At 44.0% G+C, this 22,983-nt stretch overlaps 1 protein-coding gene across 2 annotated transcripts in view; it reads right to left on the reverse strand.

Moving 5' to 3' along the window:
- kirrel3a (kirre like nephrin family adhesion molecule 3a) overlaps window positions 1-22,492 on the reverse strand; it is a 261,823-nt gene extending 239,331 nt beyond the window's left edge. For both annotated transcript variants that reach the window (XM_029699881.1, XM_029699880.1), the window contains exon 1: window positions 21,995-22,492. In XM_029699881.1, the coding sequence (XP_029555741.1) occupies window positions 21,995-22,043 (49 nt within the window). In that variant the 5' untranslated portion in view covers window positions 22,044-22,492. The remainder of the gene's footprint in view (window positions 1-21,994) is intronic.
- Between the last annotated feature and the right edge of the window lie 491 nt (window positions 22,493-22,983).

Consider the following 22,983-nt stretch of genomic DNA (forward strand, 5'->3'; position numbering starts at 1 on the left):
TGGTTTCCTATGTGCTCCCACCACCTCCTTCATGCATGAGGCCTGGTGCCTTAGAGATCCTATTAAAGTATTCTAATTCCTAATGCTATGCCTGGTGCCTTAACCACTGAAGGAGGGCTTATAAGCTAAGCAGACAACTCGACTTGGATTTTTACAATGAATACACATCAGGTATACTTAAGACTGAGAGCTGCTATTACCACAGGGTATGACTAAACGAAGCAAGCTACGGCTGAGTTAAACTGAAACAGACGCTGACTTAGACAGGGCAACAGACATTTTTCCATTTCAGGACTTCTTGGAAATCCCTGTGGAACATCCATGCCTCCCCTCCCCTCCCCCCACGTTGACTCCAATGCTTCCCACGGTTGTGTCAAGTTGGCTGGATGTCCTTTAGGTGGTGGACCACACAGGAAACTGTTGAGTGTGAAAACCCAGCAGCGTTGCAGTTCTTGACACAAACCGGCCCACCTGACACCATACCCCGTTCTAAAGCACTTAAATATTTTTTCTTGCCCATTCACCCTCTGAATGGCATACATACACCATCCATGTCTCAATTATCTCAAAGCTTAAAAATCATTCTTTGACCTGTCTCCTCCCCTTTATCTACACTGATTGAAGTGGATTTAACGAGTGACTTTAATCAATAAGCGATCATAGCTTTCACCTGGATTCACCTGGACAGCCTATGTCAGGGAAAGAGCAGGTGTTCTTAAAGTTTTGTACACTCAGTGTACTGTAGGCTTGAACAATTAAAATGGGAAGTTCCATTTTCTGAATTAAATTAGTTTCAGAGGGCAAGATGTGGATTACAGCTCTAAAAAAGGTAATCATGCATCACCCATCACCTTGATTGATTTGTGGGCTTTGAAAGTCAGAGAAAGTTAAAGGGGCAATCTGGGACTGGTGCAGCTATTTTTGGACATTTAAATGAATGATATAGCCACTGATTTATGAATAATAGGACGTATAAATGCCTGGTGAGCATAGTTCAACTGACTTACCCCCATCCAAACCCCAAATTTAAACTGTTTACCAAAAAAGTTCAGAATTGTATGTTTAATCGTAAGCGAAGTAAGTGCATCTACGGTTTAAGTCATTTAACTGTTCAAACACAGACTTCTCCCGGTTTAGCTTATGAATACCAATCATGTGGATGTGGAAGAGGGAATAAAGGCGATGATTGAGTGCGTAATGTAGTTGGCGAGACATTTTTGCTCCATGCCAAAGGAATTTACCTCATCAGTGAAGGATTCTATTCATCCCATAGTAATTACTTAGATGTTTTGGGCATTTTCTGGCATTTGACTGAGGAATGTTCATATTCCATAAATTGTTGTACAACACTGATTTTCACTGTTTTCATGGGAGCAACGTATACATGGATTGAGAACAGAAGGTCATAGGTTCCTGCTCTGGGGTGATTTAGTGGTCTAAGCTGCTGCCTCTGGATGACGTACTGTGAACCTCATGGAACAGGGCTTGAATCCACTGCTCTAGCACCCTCTTTTTCCCTTCTAACTCTCTATATCCATCCAATCCTTAAAAAATAAGGTTTAGATCTCGCTAATGCCTTTTCTTCCCCAAAGATTATATGTTTATGTTTTTACAATTAATGCCTAATCAATTACCGTAAGTGTGTCTACTGTATATGACCTGGTAGAAGAAGAAAATGTATGATTGACTAATATGAGTTTATATGAGGGCTTATCAGGGCATAGATAAAAAATACCTTTGCAATATTAGCTCAAGACAATCAAAATCGTAATTACTTTTCTGTGAAGCTTTGTATTTCACTAGCACATATGTGTCTTAGAGGACTATAGACTAAAGAGGAAAAACTTTGCAAACGTGATTAGTTTGTTTTTGTCCATCCCTGTCCCTTCCACCCTCCTGTCTGCAACTCCCATTCGTCAGTCCTCTTGTTGACAGTGCATTTTGCCAATAAGATCAGAATTCCCGGTCGCTCTTGGACGGCAGTCCCAGCAGAGCTCCAGAGGTGACACAGATGTCGCTCCCCATTGTCTGATATTGATGGGTTGAGCGGCAGCATTTGGCCTTTTCTGGCGGCTGGGAGACATTGGGCTACAACACCAACCGCCGTTTGTCAAAACTCGGCCTCAGTGACAACATTGTCGCCATGACAGTGAAAGTGTGTGCGGTCTGACAATGAGTGGTATCTACACTGGCGACAGAGGCCATGCAACATTGGGGATGGGAGGAGAGAGGGGAGAGATGACAGGGCTGCGACAAATCATCAAGTGTCCTACAATCCACAGCCATTTAGCAGCGGGAAGAAAAAACACATTGAGAGGACAATGGAGGTGTCTTCAACATGTTGTGGCGCTTCCTGACATCAAACAAGGCTGTCACTGATAGTGGGCTGCCAGGGAGAGGAGGAACAGCAGGGAGAGGTGGAACAGCAGGCGGCCTCTGTCCCCACATCAACCACTCACCTCAGTCAACACCACCACCACACAGCAAACACCTGCCTTCAGACAGACAGACAGACAGACAGACAGACAGACAGACAGACAGACAGACAGACAGACAGACAGACAGACAGACAGACAGACAGACAGACAGACAGACAGACAGACAGACAGACAGACAGACAGACAGACAGACAGACAGACAGACAGACAGACAGACAGACAGACAGACAGACAGCTAGTCACATATACAACCCCCCCACCGGCTAGTCACATATACAACCCCCCCACCGGCTAGTCACATATACAACCCCCCACCGGCTAGTCACATATACAACCCCCCACCGGCTAGTCACATATACAACCCCCCACCGGCTAGTCACATATACAACCCCCCACCGGCTAGTCACATATACAACACCCCCACCGGCTAGTCACATATACAAACCCCCCACCGGCTAGTCACATATACAAACCCCCCACCGGCTAGTCACATATACAACCCCCCACCGGCTAGTCACATATACAACCCCCCACCGGCTAGTCACATATACAACCCCCCACCGGCTAGTCACATATACAACCCCCCCACCGGCTAGTCACATATACAACCCCCCACCGGCTAGTCACATATACAACCCCCCACCGGCTAGTCACATATACAATCCCCCACCGGCTAGTCACATATACAACCCCCCACCGGCTAGTCACATATACAACCCCCCACCGGCTAGTCACATATACAACCCCCCACCGGCTAGTCACATATACAACCCCCCACCGGCTAGTCACATATACAACCCCCCACCGGCTAGTCACATATACAATCCCCCACCGGCTAGTCACATATACAACCCCCCACCGGCTAGTCACATATACAACCCCCCACCGGCTAGTCACATATACAACCCCCCCACCGGCTAGTCACATATACAACCCCCCACCGGCTAGTCACATATACAACCCCCCACCGGCTAGTCACATATACAATCCCCCACCGGCTAGTCACATATACAATCCCCCACCGGCTAGTCACATATACAATCCCCCACCGGCTAGTCACATATACAATCCCCCACCGGCTAGTCACATATACAATCCCCCACCGGCTAGTCACATATACAACCCCCCACCGGCTAGTCACATATACAACCCCCCCACCGGCTAGTCACATATACAACCCCCCCACCGGCTAGTCACATATACAACCCCCCACCGGCTAGTCACATATACAACCCCCCCACCGGCTAGTCACATATACAACCCCCCACCGGCTAGTCACATATACAATCCCCCACCGGAGACCGTGGTTCAATCCCTGCGTCCACCCTTCCTATTGTTCTCCCATTTGCCTGTCTCCCCCTCTGTTTCCAACTGTCTAAATAAATTGTGAAACATAAATAAAAAAAGTGACTAGCAGTTGAGAGATACTGACAGCAAGGCCTCCTCCTTCACCAACCTCTGTCTGGCATCACAAAGTTGAACTCCATGGGGGCCCGCGCCATGAAATGAGGGGCTTTAATTTAACTTGTAGCACAGCGGCAAAGCGGTCTCCTCTTCTGCCCTGTGTACTTCTCTCTATCTGCCCCCTCTCTTCCCTCTTTCTACAGCCTTCCCTGTAGCTCATTTGGTAGAGCATGGTGTTTGCAACACCAGGGTTGTGGGTTTGATTCCCATGGGGGGCCAGCACAGAAAAAAAAAAAGAAAAAAATGTATGAAATTGTATGAAATGTATGCATTCACTACTGTAAGTCACTCTGGATAAGAGTGTCTGCTAAATGACTAAAATGTAAAATGTACTCATCAGATGCCAACTTCCTGCCATCTGACAGCAGTGCGACTGGGAAAACACCGCACTCCATTCTGCCACCTCTGGTCTCTTGGCCCTACTACCCTTACGAGAGGGCAGCCCAGTAAAAGCTATTCTCTGTCCTGGCACTTGTCTTTTCTTACTAGTGCTGACTTTGCAGATAACTACCTTGTTGAGGGAAATGTACTTGCTGTAATTGTGATATGTTGTCTCACCTAGCTGTCTTTAGATGAATGCACCAATGTAAGTCACTCTAGACAAAATAGTCTGCTAAATGACTAAAATGTAAATGTAAAATGAGAGGAGGGCGGGGCTCTGTCCATTTACCAACGTTTAACCTTCACAAGGCTCCACACGTTAACTGACATCATCTGCATCAGAAAAAGTTGAGAGTTTGGAACTATAAGGTTCTATCTGCAAAATGATGATTCTGAGCTCATTCTCTTTAAAGTTCTGAAACCTCATTGGTTTGAATGGTGTCAGCAATTTGTATCTAGTATTCTTTTGAACGTAACAACATGAATTGGGGTATTTAGAAAATTATATAGGTAGAGAACATTAATAACAGAATTTTGACAAAAATTCAGATAAAATATAGTCCCAAGCTCTCAAAATGTAGAACTTTCCACCTGTACAGTGTCCATATAATGACAGCTGAGACAGTCCTTTATATGGACGCCATACACTCTAAATAAGTGTAATGGCTCAGTTTTATCGGGCTTACATTGCAGTATAATGTGTCTAGTTTTTAGAATATGACTTGTGTGTATGCAGGCAATAGTTGTGAACACAAACACACTAAATAAGTCTTGCTTATGGAAGATTTGATCAAATCAACCCCAAGTATGAATAATGTAACTAAGTGGTTCTGGATTGGACTGTCCAATTTTTCCTACAGTTCTCAGTTTTCAGCTAAATTACATTTAATTTAGTGACCTTTTTACTGGCTTGTGTCAAGCCTTTTTGTCCCGCTGCTGTACTGAGACGCTGCGAGTAGGTGCCGTGCTGATGTAATCTGGAGGCCAGATTCTATGGGGCGTGTGTCTCTGCTGGAGAGGAAGTGTGGGCGAGGGCTCTCGCGTGTTTCAGCACTTGGAAAACAAAAGCACACACACACTCACTCATACAAACTAGCACACACAAATGCACGCACACACAAATGCACGCACACACACACACACACACACACACACACACACACACACACACACACACACACACACACACACACACACACACACACACACACATATCCACAAACATTCATACAAATTCACACACACACACTCACATACACGCTAACACAGACACACACACACATACAGTACCTACACACACACACAACCACGAGGTTCGGTTCAACCAATGTAATTTGATGATAGAGCCATCCTCCAGGCCCGGTGGGGAGAGTGAGGTGGAGGGCTGGAGGCTGCTGGGGCAGACAGGTTAAGCAAAAGGGAGAGTGCACTTGTACTGACAGCAAGATGTCAATGATGTCCTCCCCCTTACCGCAGTTCAATCTGCAAAAAACACCACCCAGCAATATGTTACTGTATACCATAAGGGGCCGATGATAATCGAGGAAGCCGAGGTGGGCGAACTGGCATATCGCGCTGGTGCTGCTGCTTACTCCTCATTTGGCCTCCATTTTGATTCCACTTGAACCACTTGTGCTAAAGATTTTCCAACCATAACTCTCTGAGGCACCGGGAGACCTGAGTGACATGTGACACTGGGACCTATTGTCTGTCATTGATTTTCAAAGACCCCACAAGTCAAAACGGCTCTGTCATGTCAAGGATTGTTTAGCTTTACACGGCCTGACAAGCTCTGTGCTCCCAGGGGGGAAGCGAGAGAGAAGAAGAGAGGGAAGGGGGGAGTGTGAGATGAGAAAAAAAGATAAACAAAAAGAGAGAAAATGGTGGCACCAAGCTCATTGCCCATCTGAGGGGTTTACGACCATTTCATCTTTTTAGGTTTTCCTCATGTCCCACTCACTCAAACAGAGTTTCAAAGAAGACATATTCAGTGGTTCCATTTCCCAGGTTGCCTTGCTTGCATATGAGTTCATCAGAGTGACAGACTTCCCTTGCCCCGAGAGACTTCCAGCCCCCGTCTGTGCTCCTTCAGGAACCCTTCTCTCCAAGTCGGCGCTCCAAATGACAAACTCGATGTGGCACCTTCGCAGTGCAGCATTTTTATTGTTGGTTTCCCCGAAGTCCCACTACCACACTCAAACAAACCTGAATGTTTATTTTCTCCACCATGTCCTCCATAATGGGAGAGGCACTGAGAAACATATCAAAGCCCACCTCTTGCTTCTCATATTGCTACTTGAAAGTCACTTAGGCCCCCCTGTTGTTGATGACAGGCAGAAAAAAGGCAAAAAGCTAAAGAAATCTTTCAGTCATAACTCGGAGGGTTGCCAGCTTGAATCCCAGGTCAAACGGGAAAAACCTTAGTAAAAGACCTTGACTGCAGGTTTTGCTATGACTTCCAACGTGGTACAAGCCTCTGGACACTCAGACAATTAAGACAACAGAGGAATTCTAAGGGGTCTTGTATTAACTCCCCCCTGTTCCATTCGACAGGCTAATAATAAGAAAACTTCACTGGGCACAAAGGAACACTTTGCCAGAGGCCATACTCAACCAAAAGTCAACTCTCACTAGCAACCCGGGGTGACAAGTAGCTTAGCGGTTAGAGAGGTGAGCCAGCAACCGGAGGGTTGCCAGTTTGAATCCTGGGTCCAATGGGAAAAATCTGTCGGGAAGTGAGTTGGCAACCGTAGGGTTGCTGGTATCAAATCCTAGCTGCCATTGCCTGCTGTTGTGCAATTGAGCAAGGCACTTAACCCCCCACAGCAACATCCCCCCCACATGCTCAGTGTGACACACCTCTCCAAAACCCTGTATGTATATGTGTCTTTTGAAGGGGATGGGTTAAAAGCGTAAGTCAAATTTTGGTTTCAATTGACCAATGAAGCGATCTTAATCTTGACTGCTGCTTCCTTCACCCACATGAATGACAACTAACCCATTAAAACACATTGTCATAGTCACTCTCCATAAAAGTTATTATTGACACATGGTTTTGGGTATATATACTGAGGGATGTTTATAATTGTGATCAATAATTTGGTTGCACAATTTATCAGTCACTCGCTCAAATTAGTGATGAAAACGCAAAGGCGATTATGTATTGCAAAGTGGCATTGCTGCTCTTTCCTATTCATCACTCACTCACTCACTCACTCACTCACTCACTCACTCACTCACTCACTCACTCACTCACTCACCCACCATCCAGTTCCTTCCCTGGTTTTGCACATTTTCTTGTGATTTCCATTAGACCTTGTTGTGCACAGCAGTCAGCCACTTGTACTTCTCAGCCAGCCAGAACCCCTCCTCCCCACTTCCTACACTTTCCGCTGTGCCCTCCCTCCCTGACTAACCAGTCCTGCTGCTTTGGGCTGGGATCATTAGTACCAGGTGGTGGAGGAACCCCACGGGCCCAGAAAGAGAGGTCCAAACCTGGCAGAGACGGCCAGGGTCGTCCCCGGCTTGCTGGTCCACGACCGTTGAATGAATCTAAGATGAGACCTCACGCAGGAGACACATAATTCACAAACAGCAGGGGTGGATGCTAGTCCATGGGAGGGAAAGTACTGTAGCCTGTTCAAAGTTGCCTCAAAGCGGAATGCATTGACCAGTAGCAGAGATTGAGTGGGAGAGAAAAAGGGATGTAGCGATGTAAATTACACATGAAGCAGTATGCCTACAAACGACACAATAGAGGACATACAGTATATCTGCCACATGTCTCGGTTAATACCCCAAAAGCTCCAAAAGGGATATTCACTTGCGGCGTTTTTTAATATCCTGTAAATGATATAACCTGCTACGATATTGCTGAGGGGAGCAAATGAGATCTAGTCTAGGACAGCTCTGGGGAAGTGGAAAACTTGCAGGATATTGATAGGGTGAAGTCCTCTTGAATATGTATGCAGATGTTAAAATGTAGTGGGAACACTGTTGAACTTCCACTGAGGTGACAATTCATCAGCCGAGTCGCACCGGGAGTCCGGAGAAAAGGACTAAAAGAGAGATAATGAAAAAAAGGCTGAAAAAAGAGAGAAAGAGAAAGTACTAATGTATATTTCAGAGAATATGGAAACTGTCGACCAGGGATACAGAGTTTCTCATACTGTATTCAACTTTTATAAGGGTTTTGCTTCCTTCCCACATGGACTTTGTGTTGTGAGAAGAGAGGTTTGAGAAGTCCTTTTTTCAGAGTCTCGACATCTACATATATTTCCTGTATCGCCTCTCATGGTTGGGGTCAATCTTCAAGTTATAGAATTGGATTGCAACTAGACCGTTTGAAATTACATATTTGCACATTTCCCAGTTAATGGAATATATGCACTTAGTATAAAACATTTGCTGCAGAATTTGTTTGAAATCATTTCAACTTCAATGTATATATTTCTTGGATAGCTAGGCTGACATAATCAGCCTGAATTTGAATTTTGGAAATTGTTGGGTATAATATTGAATTGTGAATTTAATTACTGGAATTTACCTAACATTGGAATTGACATTAATTGAGTTCTCTGAATTCAAAAGACTGACCTGGAACAGGGAATTGAATGAGGATGTATTGTGTGTGAGAGTGTGTGAGTGAGAGTGTGTGAGTGAGAGTGTGTGAGTGTGTGTGTGTGAGAGAGTGTGTGTGAGAGAGTGTGTGTGAGAGAGTGTGTGTGTGAGAGAGTGAGAGAGAGTGAGAGAGAGTGAGAGAGAGTGAGAGAGAGTGTGAGAGAGTGTGAGAGTGTGAGAGAGAGAGAGACTCATAACAATGAAAGTACATTGCAATGAAAGTACAAAACAGAGCCATGCCTGAGTATCATCTTAATCTCTGTGAAAAGGTATCATTCGTCTGCTGCCCACACTTATCCAGCCTGAACACTTGACTGCTCCCCAACTCTTCAGACTGACAAAGTGCTCTGCGTCTGAAATGGGAAAATAAAGAGGAGAGCGGTCTGGCCCTAGCTGCCATCGGCTCACTCAGAGATCCCTGTTCATTTTCGGTTGAGACACCTCACCTGTCCCTCTGAACCATCCTCAACCAAGCATCTCTCTTTTACTGACAGGCAGACAGACAGCATAATTTGAAAAAACAGACAGACAACCCCACCCCCTTAAAGCCCCCTGCTCATCCACCCAGCCGCTACGCTCCGCTCCAATGTTTTCTCCCTGGGCAGCCTGGGAGAAATATTGAGTGTACACTCCTTGGCCCACTCTGGCAGCTATCTGATCTGACAGGCCTTTTATAAGGTTACCTCCCACTCATCACTTATTACCAGACTCTGTGTGGTGCCATTATCACTTTAGATAAGGCTACAATAAACTACATTCCACTCCAAAGGCCCCCCTGCCTTCTGCTCCATCTTCACTTCACCAACATTGATGGAAGGACTCTCGACCATTCATTTTCAAAACAGAGGTCCTTGGGTTGCGAGCGAGAGCTTACTCTGAGTTGTTCCCAATGCTTTGCTTGGCAGACAAGTGTCGTTGAGTTGATAGTGCAGCATTTAGCTCTGGGCAGAAGCCAAGCAGGAGTGCCTAACGGATGAGTCCAGTACAGCTGGGAGATTTTTGACGGATGTCATCTGTGAATTAAAGCCACCACTGTGGCGGATTCGCCATGCGTGCCAAAATTACCTCCCTCGCTCAATGCTAATTCACCCAGCCCATTATGAGTGCGAGCTTTATCCATGAAACATAAATCAACTTTCCATTTTGTATCAATAGATTTGGGAAGGCGTGCATTTAGCCCATTTGACTTTTTCAAGATAATGAAAGGGATTAGATATAAAACTCAACTTGACAAAGCTCAACCATAAGCCAAGTCAACCTGGTATCAAACTATACATTTTATGAACAGTATACTCATAACCTATGCAGTTAAATTACTAACGTATACTATCTATACAAGTCACTGTTGGCACCAATCAATCTTGAAACTTGACGGAGAGCTGCCGCAGTGATTCTGAAGTCAAAAATAGTTCAGGAACAAACTTCTCCTTTGAATGGGTCATAATTAGAGGCCCTCTATTAGAAAGACCTTAAGCTGAACACAGTCTTCCAGCTTCAGCAGAGGTTCAAGTGAGCGGAGTTCAAAGAAAGCACACCAAGAACAATTATTATAAGCTCCCATGGTGATTGCTTGTGCCCCCTTAAAAAACATGGCATCAAAACCCCACACCACCACCCCACCCCTCCCCAAGGCCCCAGTTTACCATGTGAAATAACGAGGCCAGATTAATCAAGCGTGTCTCAGATGGGTCTCTAGTGCCTCACAGGCGTTAGATCACAGACACACACCAAGCTCTAATGATAAGAAAAGCCCCTCCACTGAGACTCTTCAGGATAAGAAGACTGGTCACTCCTCTATCCAGTTAGCTAGCTAGCTAGCCATTGATGAACCAACAACACAGCAGAAAACAAGTGTACAAAAGGATGCTGGCTAACCTAGCATTGCTATAGATGCTATGTTCATGGCAGCGTGCCTTTGTGAGGGATGCATGGTAATGGCAGGGAAACACACATCATTATCTGAAGGTGAGGCGCTTCACTCGGTCCCCCCATCCCCATCCCTCCACTTCTCAGAGTCCCTGTGTATGAGTTAAAAGGCTGATTTACATTTATATTGCAAAAACGAGGCGCATGGTTGTAATTGGTGTTGCGGAGCCTGATTTCCCCCCCCCCCCACACACACACACACAGACACACACACTTGCACACGCACACATCTCAACATCAGCTAGTGTGTGTCACGCAATCAGATGGTCTCCCCACATGCACAAGGCTGCAAAGGAGAGAGTGTTGTGAGGAGGATAAATACAGGGAAAGCGAGAGAGAGTAGAGAGAGTAGAGAGAGAGAGAGAGAGAGAGAAGAGAGTAGAGAGAGAGTAGAGAGAGAGTAGAGAGAGAAAAAAGAGAGAGTAGAGAGAGAGTAGAGAAAGAGAGATTAGAGAGAGATAAAATAGAGCGCGAGAGTAGAGAAAGAGACACAGAAAGACTTAGAGTCAAGTCTGTCCAGGTGAAGTATGGGCTGTGCCAGAAAATTCCGGCAGACACCGGGTCATTCAAGCTCAAAAGCACAAGAAAGAGGATTTCGACACCCCCCATCTCAGATTGTTTAGAAATGGATAAGATTAGCATTCCTGCAACGTAATTTTGTTGAAATATCATTTGATCTCTGACAAATTAAGCTAATTGATTGTACCCAAATTGGCCATTTTTAATTTATAAGATTATTTATATAATATTCTAGCATTTTTGTACCCCACATCTGATTTGGACACCAAAAACATTCAAGCAATTAGTAAGACATGAGGAACATCCACGGACCCCCAACACCCCAAGTCAATCCCACCACAACAGTGAGTATATAGTATCAATTCTATATGTCTGACAAGTAGCATGGAGCTGCAGGTTGGAGTATTGTTTCTTCATCCTATGTGTCTGACAAGTAGTATGGATCTGCAGGTCGGAGTATTATTTCTTCATCATATGCGTCTGACAAGTAGTATGGAGCTGCAGGTCAAAGTATTGTTTCTTCATCCTATGTGTCTGACAGGTAGTATGGAGCTGCAGGTCAGAGTATTGTTTCTTCATCCTATGCAATATATTTTCAGTGAGTTTCTTCCTCTGTTTAGAGAAATTTGTCATTGAAGTTGTTGGGTTTACAGTGAGGGAAAAAAGTCTTTGATTCCCTGCTGATTTTGTATGTTTGCCCACTGACAAAGAAATGATCAGTCTATAATTTTAATGGTAGGTTTATTTGAACAGTGAGAGACAGAATAACAACAAAAAAGTCCAGAAAAACGCATGTCAAAAATGTTATAAAAAGTTTTGCATTTTAATGAGGGAAATAAGTATTTGACCCCTCTGCAAAACATGACTTAGTACTTGGTGGTAAAACCCTTGTTGGCAATCACAGAGGTCAGAAGTTTCTTGTAGTTGGCCACCAGGTTTGCACACATCTCAGGGGGGATTTTGTCCCACTCCTCTTTGCAGATCTTCTCCAAGTCATTAAGGTTTGGCAACTCAAACCTTCAGCTCCCTCCACAGATTTTCTATGGGATTAAGGTCTGGAGACTGGCTAGGCCACTCCAGGACCTTAATGTGCTTCTTCTTGAGCCACTCCTTTGTTGCCTTGGCCATGTGTTTTGGGTCATTGTCATGCTGGAATACCTATCCACGACCCATTTTCAATGCCCTGGATGAGGGAAGGAGGTTCACACCCAAGATTTGACGGTACATGGCCCCGTCCATCGTCCCTTTGATGCGGTGAAGTTGTCCTGTCCCTTAGCAGAAAAACACCCCAAAGCATACTGTTTCCACCTCCATGTTTGACGGTGGGGATGGTATTCTTGGGGTCATAGGCAGCATTACTCCTCCTCCAAACACGGCGAGTTGAGTTGATGCCAAAGAGCTCCATTTTGGGCTCATCTGACCACAACACTTTCACCCAGTTGTCCTCTGAATCATTCAGATGTTCATTGGTAAACTTCAGATTGGCATGTATATGTGCTTTCTTGAGCAGGGGGACCTTGCGGGCGCTGCAGAATTTCAGTCCTTCACGGCGTAGTGTGTTACCAATTGTTTTCTTGGTGACTATGGTCCCAGCTGCCTTGAGATCATTGACAAGATCCTCCCGTGTAGTTCTGGGCTGATTCCTCACCATTCTCATGATCATTGCAACTCCACGAGGTGAAAACTTGCATGGAGCCCCAGTCCGAGGGAGATTGACAGTTCTTTGTGTTTCTTCCATTTGCGAATAATCGCACCAACTGTTGTCACCTTCTCACCAAGCTGCTTCGCGATGGTCTTGTAGCCCATTCCAGCCTTGTGTAGGCCTACAATCTTGTCCCTGACATCCTTGGAGAGCTCTTTGGTCTTGGCCATGTTGGAAAGTTTGGAATCTGATCTGATTCTGTGGACAGGTGTCTTTTATACAGGTAACAAACTGATATTAGGAGCACTCCCTTTCAGAGTGTGCTCCTAAGCTCAGCTCGTTACCTGTATAAAAGACACCCGGGAGCCAGAAATATTTCTGATTGAGAGGGGGTCAAATACTTATTTCCCTCATTAAAATGCAAACCAATTTATAATATTTTTGACATGCGTTTTTCTGGAAATTTTTGTTGTTATTCTGTCTCTCACTGTTCAAATAAACCTACCATTAAAATGATACACTGATCATTTCTTTGTCAGTGGGCAAACGTACAAAATCAGCAGGGAATCAAATACTTTTTTCCCTCACCGTATGTTCCATCCTACATCCTGATATTACCAGTTTCTGACCACTAAATGGTGCTATTTCTTCTATTAGGTGATGTTTTAAAAATCCCCCCACCCTCCTTAAGCAGTCTATGGACCAGGTATGACAGTAACCCACGCTTTGGTTTTGTTTACCTGGCCACTGTTTCAAATGCTAACTTAAAAAAAGTGGCCAGGTTAACAAAACAGAAGCATGGGTTGCTTTTGACCACTTCCTTGGATTCCTCGTCTTACTCTTAATTAGAAAAAAGTTTGCTCCAAATCGGATGTTAGGTACTATAATTATTGAATATTATATCAAGCCTTTAATTTTAAATTGCTAATTTGGGTGCAATCAATAAGCTTAATTGTTCAGAAATCAAAATATATTCCAACAAGATAATTTTCCGGAATGCTTATTTTAGCTGTTTCTAACTACAGACACGATTTCAGAATAATCTGAGATGGTGGGTGTCATGGCTTGCTAAAATGACATGGAACGACCCTGCTTTCCTTATCAGATCAACAGCTCAATTCCTAAAAGTGCCTCCTGTCCTGCAACACAAAACACATCTTCCATTCTGTGGATCTGTGCAGGACTTAACAGGTCTGTCAATACCTTCACTGGCTTGTTTACTCCAGCATTTTTCAAACGCTGCCAGGAAAAGGCAATGCAACAACAGTGTGCAATGCCGCAGTAGATCTGTGGCGACAGGCGCTTGATTCATAGCGGCAATATTATAGGAAAAATTATGTTGATGTTTCTGCAAATTGCTTCGGCAGCGGAAGAATGTGTGTTGAAAAGATTGAGGGAGACAAAATCAAGGCACAAAATCAAACTTGCTGTGTACCTGCATGGCGTGCAATCACATGTAATGCACAGATGTACTCTGAGGTACAGTGGTTCCTCCTTTAAAAGTTGTGAGCTTGCACCGCAGGACTTAGAGGTACCCAGCATCACGGCTTCATTGCTCCAGACCACCACAAGGGGAGTTAGAGCACTTATTATGCATTTGGGTCCCAAGGATTTTATCCTGAGGGAGACAACATTTTATCCTTGGGACCCAAATCATATCGAGTGGTTCCAATGACGAATTTGACGCAAGCCTCCCGTCCCTGGGTGAAAATGGATGACAAAACATTAAGGTGGAACCAAATGTAAGTAGTTATAACAAGTCAAGCAAACAATGTACAATTGAGAGGAATATGTTAGTTAACGTAGAGACAAACGTTTGTGCATATTTTTTTGTGATAAAGTTAATTTACGAAAATTGCTATTTAGCAAGTTAGCTGACTAGCTAACATTACCCAGCTAGATAGCTAGGGTTATGAAAGGAGAATGAATTTATAATTTGTGTTGTTTAATGTTTTAGGGACTCCTGAGAAAACCAGCAAACCAGTGGATGTAAAGAATCTAGCTAGCTAGCTAAAGCATTTACTGCAAATTGAATGTTCAATTGTGTAAGTTTGCCTTGCAATGCAGCTGAAGTAACATAGCTAGCTAACTATTTACTTGCTATTTGTATCGTGGAGGATAAAAATAACTGTATGATTAAGGATGTGTAGCTAGCTACAGTTAGCACCCACACATGAACATACAATGCACATCCAAAGCAATCCTGCCACCTCTGTACACCTCTCTGAGTTGGTTTTTGGCAGCTCTTACAGCCCTCTGAGAATACAACAGCACTTTTGCTTGATTTGCAACAACCGCTAGACATCGACAAACAGTGGTAAATGTGCAACCATGTGCAATCATTTTGAGAGATGATAAACTAGAAAAATAAGCCAAATTGTAAGCATAACCTTCCTTTCCACTCCGTTTCCCCTTCTGCCCTAACCATCGTTTTTGTCAAATGGATATCCATGAATCGACCAACCCAGTCTAGGTATCGATCCCTATTGATCATTGGTGTGATTAGTGGCAATTCCGGGTTATTTTCTCTCTCTGGGGACCTGGAGTTGATGAGTGAGTTATGTCGAGGCCATTCTGTGCCATTTCAGAAGCAATCTGTGTCGGGTGGCTCAAAAGGGGGAGAGGGAGTGGGGTCTCTGGTGATTGTTTCCTGTGCATTAGGCATCAGGTTGGAGTCCATTAATCCGTCAGTTATCAGAGAGCAGTGTGCTATTGGGAGCAGTGTGGAACTCACTGCACAGAGCTGTACTACACTTCCATTATCCTATTTTCATTCGCTGTTTACTTATTTATGCTCTGGTCCATCACTGTGTTCCTATATATGCATGTGATAAACAACAGTATACGAGAGAGAGAGGTAGTGCATGGGTGTTTCTCGTGGTGCTATGGGGTCAAATTCCATTTCAGTGCAGTCGATTCAGGAAGCAAATTCTCAATTCAAAAATGAAGAAAGCCTGTTGTTTTCAATTCACTTCCTCAATCAATATTTAAAAATGTTAATAGAAAACAAATCCTGGTTTGTAAGTATGTGTGTGGACTGATCAGGTCAGCATTTTATTTGGCTGTCTCTATCTATGCATTGGTGTCACAGATTGAGAGTAATGTCAGGGTGCTGTCCAAGGTGCTGAAAGGGTACAGTCTAAGGTACATGTGCTGTCCAAGGTGGTGAAAGGGTACTATACAAGGTACATGTGTTATCCATGGTACTGAATGGGTAATGTCCAACGTACAGTTGTTGTACAATGTCCTGATCGGGCCCTGTCCAAGGTACAGGTGTTGTCCAAGGTGCTGAAAAGGTACTGTCCAAGGTATCGGTACTGTCCAAGGTGTTGAACGGGTACTGTCCAAGGTACAGGCTATTCACCAAGTGTCTCGATCTGGCTGTGTATCTCTCTACGCATTGAAGTCATAGATTGGCAGTCATGTGATGATGCTGCCCAATGTTCTGTAAGCACATATTGCCTGCGTAACAAGCCACAAACCTAAATTAAAAACAAAAATAGTATGCTTTAAGTGAGAATAGGCATTGGTCTGAAGTGGAAATTCACGAGCACCACAATGCCTATTCCACTAATGCTCTACCAAAGTTTTCCAGCACACAGCTTTAACTTACTACAGTAGCTATGTTGGTATTGTACTTCAAACTATGTGTAGGCAGGTTGCATCTATAATATGTAAATCAAGGACAACAACAAAAAATAACTACAGAGCATACTGACAGTCAGCTTTGAATAGCATGACAATGCTTCTAAATATACATATTCCACACGGCACATTTCTGAAGTGCCACGTACGTCCTTAACTGCCGTGTTGTCAATTCTGAAGGCAGTAAGGGGCTGTGGCACCATATCTTGCCAGTTGCCACACATCTAGAAGCAGTGTATTTTCTTTCATACGTTCGCTCAAGTATAGTGAGGCCACTACAATCTGCATAGGTTAATGCAGACACTGCCAGACCGTATAGTGGTGAGTGGGTCTTTGACCAGATCAGGCCTAAGTCAACCTCGACGTATCGGGGGCTGTCCTTGAAGATGAATGAAGCATAAACAAGCGCAATCACGAGCCATTGGAAAAGTCAATAGGACTTCCCTGTGTTGTTAGGACGAGGTGAAACTGTGGTCATTCCCTTAGGGAACTCATCCAAAGCCACAGGCTGTAGCTAGAAGAGTGAGGGGGTGTTGCGTCATAATGCACTCACCGGTTCCAGATTGTGACTTGAGGTCATCTCCTAAACCACCAGTCTATCTAGGATAATGATTTTAGATTGGCTCTGGCTCTCTGATGGTCAACTGTGCAACCCTACAGGTGAACATCTTCCCACGTGGCTTCCTTACTCAAACCGTTTAAGTCTCTCTGACTCGTCATAAGAAAAAGGTATCGCGATTACTTTCCACTTGACAGTGTGCCATGTAAAATAGTACATTTTCTGCTAGTTCGTATTATAGTGAGAAAAGTTCCTGGAGGCAGCATGAGCCAGACATGGCATTGCTATTTAATTGCTCTTTCAGAGTTGCGTTCGAGGGCATCACCACCTCTCCCGTTCGGAATACAGGGAGACTGTGATCTCTGTGTGACTGTCAGCAGTGGTAATCGTCGAGTGGCGGAATCACAGGAGAGTTGAGTATGGAGAACGTTAGCGGGGGTGGAGTGGGGTTGAGAGAAAGGTGCTGCTCAGTGCTCAGCACTGCCCCTACCGTAAAGGGAACAAGTGCCACTGCAAGGAGCTCCAAGATAGAAGGATTTATATGAAGATGTATAAGGAGAGGTGGAGGAGTGTAGAAGGGCTGTATAATCAACACACTTAACCTCTAATACCAACAGTCACTTGTGTTCTATTAATAGGCTTCAAATATATGCGACACGTCCTGTGAAAAAGAGTTATTGCAGGTAAATGTACGCGTTATTGCAGGTAAATGTAATACTGACGCTATTGCATGTTTGAGGGGATAACGTTAGCCTTCCATAAGATAACATACCGTATAACTCTATATAACTCATTATGTTTAATCTGTCTCTCTCTCTGACATTGCATGTAAGCCTAATGTAATATCCAATTGAGCTGTATATGCTCCTTCACAGAAACTCATGGCCTGGGTCATGTTCAGTAGGGCACACTGTAGCAAACAGAAAAACAAAATGAATGTTTATTACTGGAAAAGTTAAGATAGTATGTGTTCCTGTTTCACTCTGTTTCAAAACATTTTCTCCATACTGAACACAGGAAGAGACTAGAGGACTTTTCTCACCAGCATCCCATTGACAGCGCGACTAGCCAAAATCTGATCCCTTTAGTTTTTCCCACTGAGCACGACCCTGGATTTGGTATTTTGGTATTTTATTTGGATTCCCATTAGCTGTTGCAAAAGCAAGTTCTCATTTACAATTGCGAAAGACAAAGCAAAGCAGTGCGACAAAAACAACAACACAGAGTTACACATGGGATAAACAAATGACAATAGAAAAATCTGTATTGGGTAAGTGTTTCTGTGCAGGGCCTATGGAACTGAGCTGTCACTGTGGGGACAAATTTGTCAATGTCTTGATTAATGAAGCAGTGACTGATGTGGTAAACTCCTCAATGCTATCGGATGAATCCCAGAACATATTCCAGTCTGTGCTAGCGAAAGTCCTGTAGCTTAGGATCCGCTTCATCTAGTCACTATTGAGCGCATCACTGATACTTCCTGTTTGAGTTTGTAAGCAGGAATCAGGAAGATTGAGTTATGGTCAGATTTACCAAATGGAGGGCGAGCGTGGTATCCGTCTCTGTGTGTTGAGTAAAGGTGATCTAGAGTTGTTTCCCCTCTAGCAGCACAAGTGACATGCTGGTAGAAATGAGGTAAAAACTGATTTCAATTTTCCAGCATTAAAGTCCCCGGCCACTAGGAGCACTGCCTCTTGATGAGGATTTTTTTGTTAGCTTATGGCCATATTCAGCTCCTTTAGTGCGGTCTTAGTGCCAGCATCAGTTTGCGGTGGAAAATAGACAGCTACTAAAAATAGATGAAAACTCTCTTGGTAAATAGTATGGTCTACAGCTTATCATGAGGTATTCTAACTCAGACGAGCAGAGCCTCGAGACTTCCTTAATATGTATAATATCTGTATTTTTTTCAGTGTCATTGTATTTCATAGAAGTCACCATCTATTGCTTTTCACTGTCTTTAGCTTCCTATATATTTTCTATGAATCTTATCATAACTTTCTCTATATCTGCAGTGTTAAAAAAACATTTATTCTGATAGAGTCATTATTCTAAGCCAGAGAATGAGTCTAGCTCAGTTCCATAGGCCCTGCACAGAAACACTTACCCTAGCTCCTAAATTAATTTCTGAAAAGATTGGATAGGCATAAGAAACACTCCACCTAGCTTATTGGAGGGCAGATATATATATTGCTAATACCTATCCATTTTTTTAATATCAGATCTACATGAAGTGCCTAGGGGGTAGGGGTTAGGGATTAGGTATTACGGGTGGGGGTCATTCTGGACTGGGCCATAGTCTCAGCTCCAACACTTCCCTTCACATGTTGAGTGTAACAGCCTGGGTTAAAACATTTAGGTAGTGTTCACTCTGCCTTTTCTCTCTCCACCCCACCCTCTCGTAGCAGAGACAAGCCAGCTCCGCTCTGAACAACAACTCCCTCTCGAAGCAGAGACAAGCCAGCGCCGCTCTGAACAATAACTCCCTCTCGAACTGCCGAAGTATTGACGACTGCCAGCCTATGGTAGCCATAAGAAGGTCGGAGGAAGACTGCCATCTCCAAAAGTGGTGTCAGATAGCAGGCTTCACCCTCCTCCCCATCCACTTCCCTCCTCTCTGTTCGACAACCACTCTGATTCTGTTGACAACAAGGGATGCAAACTACACCGCTCAATCAGTGTATCACAAGAGAGAAGCGATGGCGAGGAAGAGCACTTGATCCCCCAGACGCCTGAGAAAAGAGATTGGGGGTTGGTTCGAGCTCACCTGCGAGCATTTACCGATCCCTTTACGTGGGCTGTGATAACCAGCCTTACTGGTTAGAAGCCTTAACATGGGGATGCAGGTTCCAGCAGTGACTGCCAGACTAATTGACAGTATATATGTTGGTTATTAGGGGCTTAAAGTTGTCCAAGCTCTGACAGCTTGCAGTTCGGAGGAGAGATGCTTGTAGAGGAGAAGAGATATTGACCTATAGGCAGGCATCTTGTTAGGTATCTGATGTCTTTCATTTTGAAGTGTTCAATAAAGGTTTCACTGAGCACATTCCCCAATTAAAGTACAATATTAACTGTTGATTCATAGCACCTGTACTCTATAACACTTAGTCAGAGTGCAGAGAGCGAGGAGGAGGAAATTGCTGTGTTCTGCTGCAAAAGCCCCCTGTCTGCACAACAGCGAGCGGGCAATAAACCATAGCTTAGAGAATGAAGCAGCCATTTGGGAACCATAGCAAATGCCCCCCACCTCTCCAATTTACAATTTACTGAGGGGAGAAGGGGGAAAAAATCCTCTGTTAGCTTCCGACACTGGCACACACGCTCATATACTCATAAAACGAAGCAATAAAGCTGACACCCTCTTGAGGTTTGATGTACAATCCCTGAAAGAGTGCTGCTGACAGCAGTATTAAAAGCTTTATTACCAGTGTCAGATCAAATTAGTGGTGTGCCGCACACTCTGTATGTCCAAGGCAAAAGGCGGAGTATTTGTTCAATCATACACGACTGGTTCTGTACTCCCAACCTTAACATTAGGTCCAGCAATAACATTTGTGGAATTACCATTTAGACTAGCAGAGATACATGGCTGAGCAAGTGGAATAGGTGTTCAACGGTGCAACAGAGGAATTGGACGAATCTTGGAGAGTATATCAGGAAAAGAGAAGAGGAAGATATTTCAGGGGAGGGGGAGTGTATCGAAATGGAGGGAGATATTTTAAAATCAGCTGTTTCTAACAGTCATTTACAGTCACAAGCCACAGCTTGGAAATTATTGTAAAACAAATAATGTGTATGTAAAAACACACACACACACACACACACACACACACACACACACACACACACACACACACACACACACACACACACACACACACACACACACACTCTCACTAACACACACAATGTATTGCATGGACCTGTGTGACAACATTGTATACGGTTGTGGAGTCAAGAATAGATTTTCTAAATATTTGAGGAACAACAAAAATGACAACGTTAAAAATGTGTCTTACTGTCACACAACTATCCATGAAACATCAAGAGTTTTTGAGATAACTAATGTTACTTCATATTCAAAGTACAGACATTCCCGTGTCTCTCAGAGTGCAACAGCCAACATCCAGTCTGTGTTCAAGGAGAGAAAAAAAGGCTTCGTCTTTTTGCTTTCTGCAAGTGTTTCTCTGACACATCGATGAGCGACGCGAGCATGTTTAGATCAATGTAATGGCAGACAAGCACAAATTCAACTCCTCAAGCATGATTTCAACTCAAGCACAAGCACACCTGTTCATTCAAACTAAGAAGAAATCCCTTCTTGCAAGATGTGAGATGCAGCAATATATGAAGTCGGGACATTTCACAGTTTTAAAGGACAGAAAATAATCAATATCGATACAAAACTACTGACGTCACTATCAAACATTGAAGCGACTTATAGCTCTCTGACATTACACCACAGTCCGACAGTAGAGAATTCAAGTATCACTCAGCGCTACTGTGAAGGAGCTACAGTAAAGGCACATCAAATTGCAACCAAACTTGCTGACAGTAAAGCAGACCATCACAGACATAATATCAATTCCACAGCTTCCCCCATCTATACGGATCAGTCAGAGCCACAGAACGTAGAGACAGAGGGGGAAAGAGTGAGAGAGAAGAGAAGAGAGAAAACACTTCTATACAGATCAGTCAGAGCCACAGAAGGGAAGGAGATAGAGACAAATAAAGAGAGAAAGACGGAAATAGAGCGAATGACAGAGAGAGATACAGAAAGAGATAGTACTTTTCACTTACCAACTCCAGCCATCCAAGAGAGCAGAACCACCAAACGGATCATCATCATTGAAGAGAAGTAACGGGGGGAGAAGTCGGCTCCTGTGTGTCTGCCGTCTGTCTGTGAGATGCTGCTGACGCCGAGACAAAGTTAGCAGCAGAGGTTTACTTGATTCAGAGAGTGTGTGGAGTTGCGTGTGTCTGTGTGTGAGATGCTGGTGCTGTAACTCCCTCCTTTAGCTGCTGCTCTCTCAGTCAGGGTGAAAGTGTGAGAGTGTGTGTGCGTCTTCTCTCCTCCTCTCTTTTTCTATCTATTGTCTCCTGTTTGCCAGTGATCAAGTCTTTGGTCTTCTCTGCTGCCTGTGGCACAGCTTCATTCCAGCTTTACGCACAGTTTCACTCTCCCTCTGTGTCTCTCTCTCTCGTTGCCTTTTACACTCTCGGTGCATCAGTGTCTTGCTCTAGCATTCTGTCTCCCATGCTCTCTCCCCTCTGTCATTCTCTCGCTCTCTCTCACACACTTGCGTTGTTGCTCGCAGACACACACAGTAAGTGGAGAGAGTGCTTAAGATATTTTGCTCCTCCCTCTTTCTGCCTGCTTGCCTGCTTCCCAGCCTTCCTCTCTGCCAGTCAGTCTAGCTCAGCCCCATTGCTGCTTTTCCTGAAGAGAAAAACTCTGGGGATGAACAGGCTAGGAAGAAACAATATCATGAGGCAATGGTATAGTGGCTCCACTGTACAATATAAAAAGGACACTGAAAAAAATCACTCTATGAGATTTGGTCTTTGTTAAGCAATAACATTTACAATAATAGTATAATTGTTAAGACAAGTCAATATATTAAAGATACAGTCAGGGATCTTAAGCACAAAATAATCGTAACATATCTCGACTGCTCCCAAGTCTTCACAATGGCTAATATGTATTTGTAGGATAGGACATAAAATAACATCTTCTTTGTTGATTGTATATGCCCTCGGAATACAGAAACACACTAGCTAGCTTCACA

The sequence above is a fragment of the Salmo trutta genome, chromosome 19 (genome assembly GCF_901001165.1).
Source record: "Salmo trutta chromosome 19, fSalTru1.1, whole genome shotgun sequence".
Taxonomy (NCBI): Eukaryota; Metazoa; Chordata; class Actinopteri; order Salmoniformes; family Salmonidae; genus Salmo; species Salmo trutta.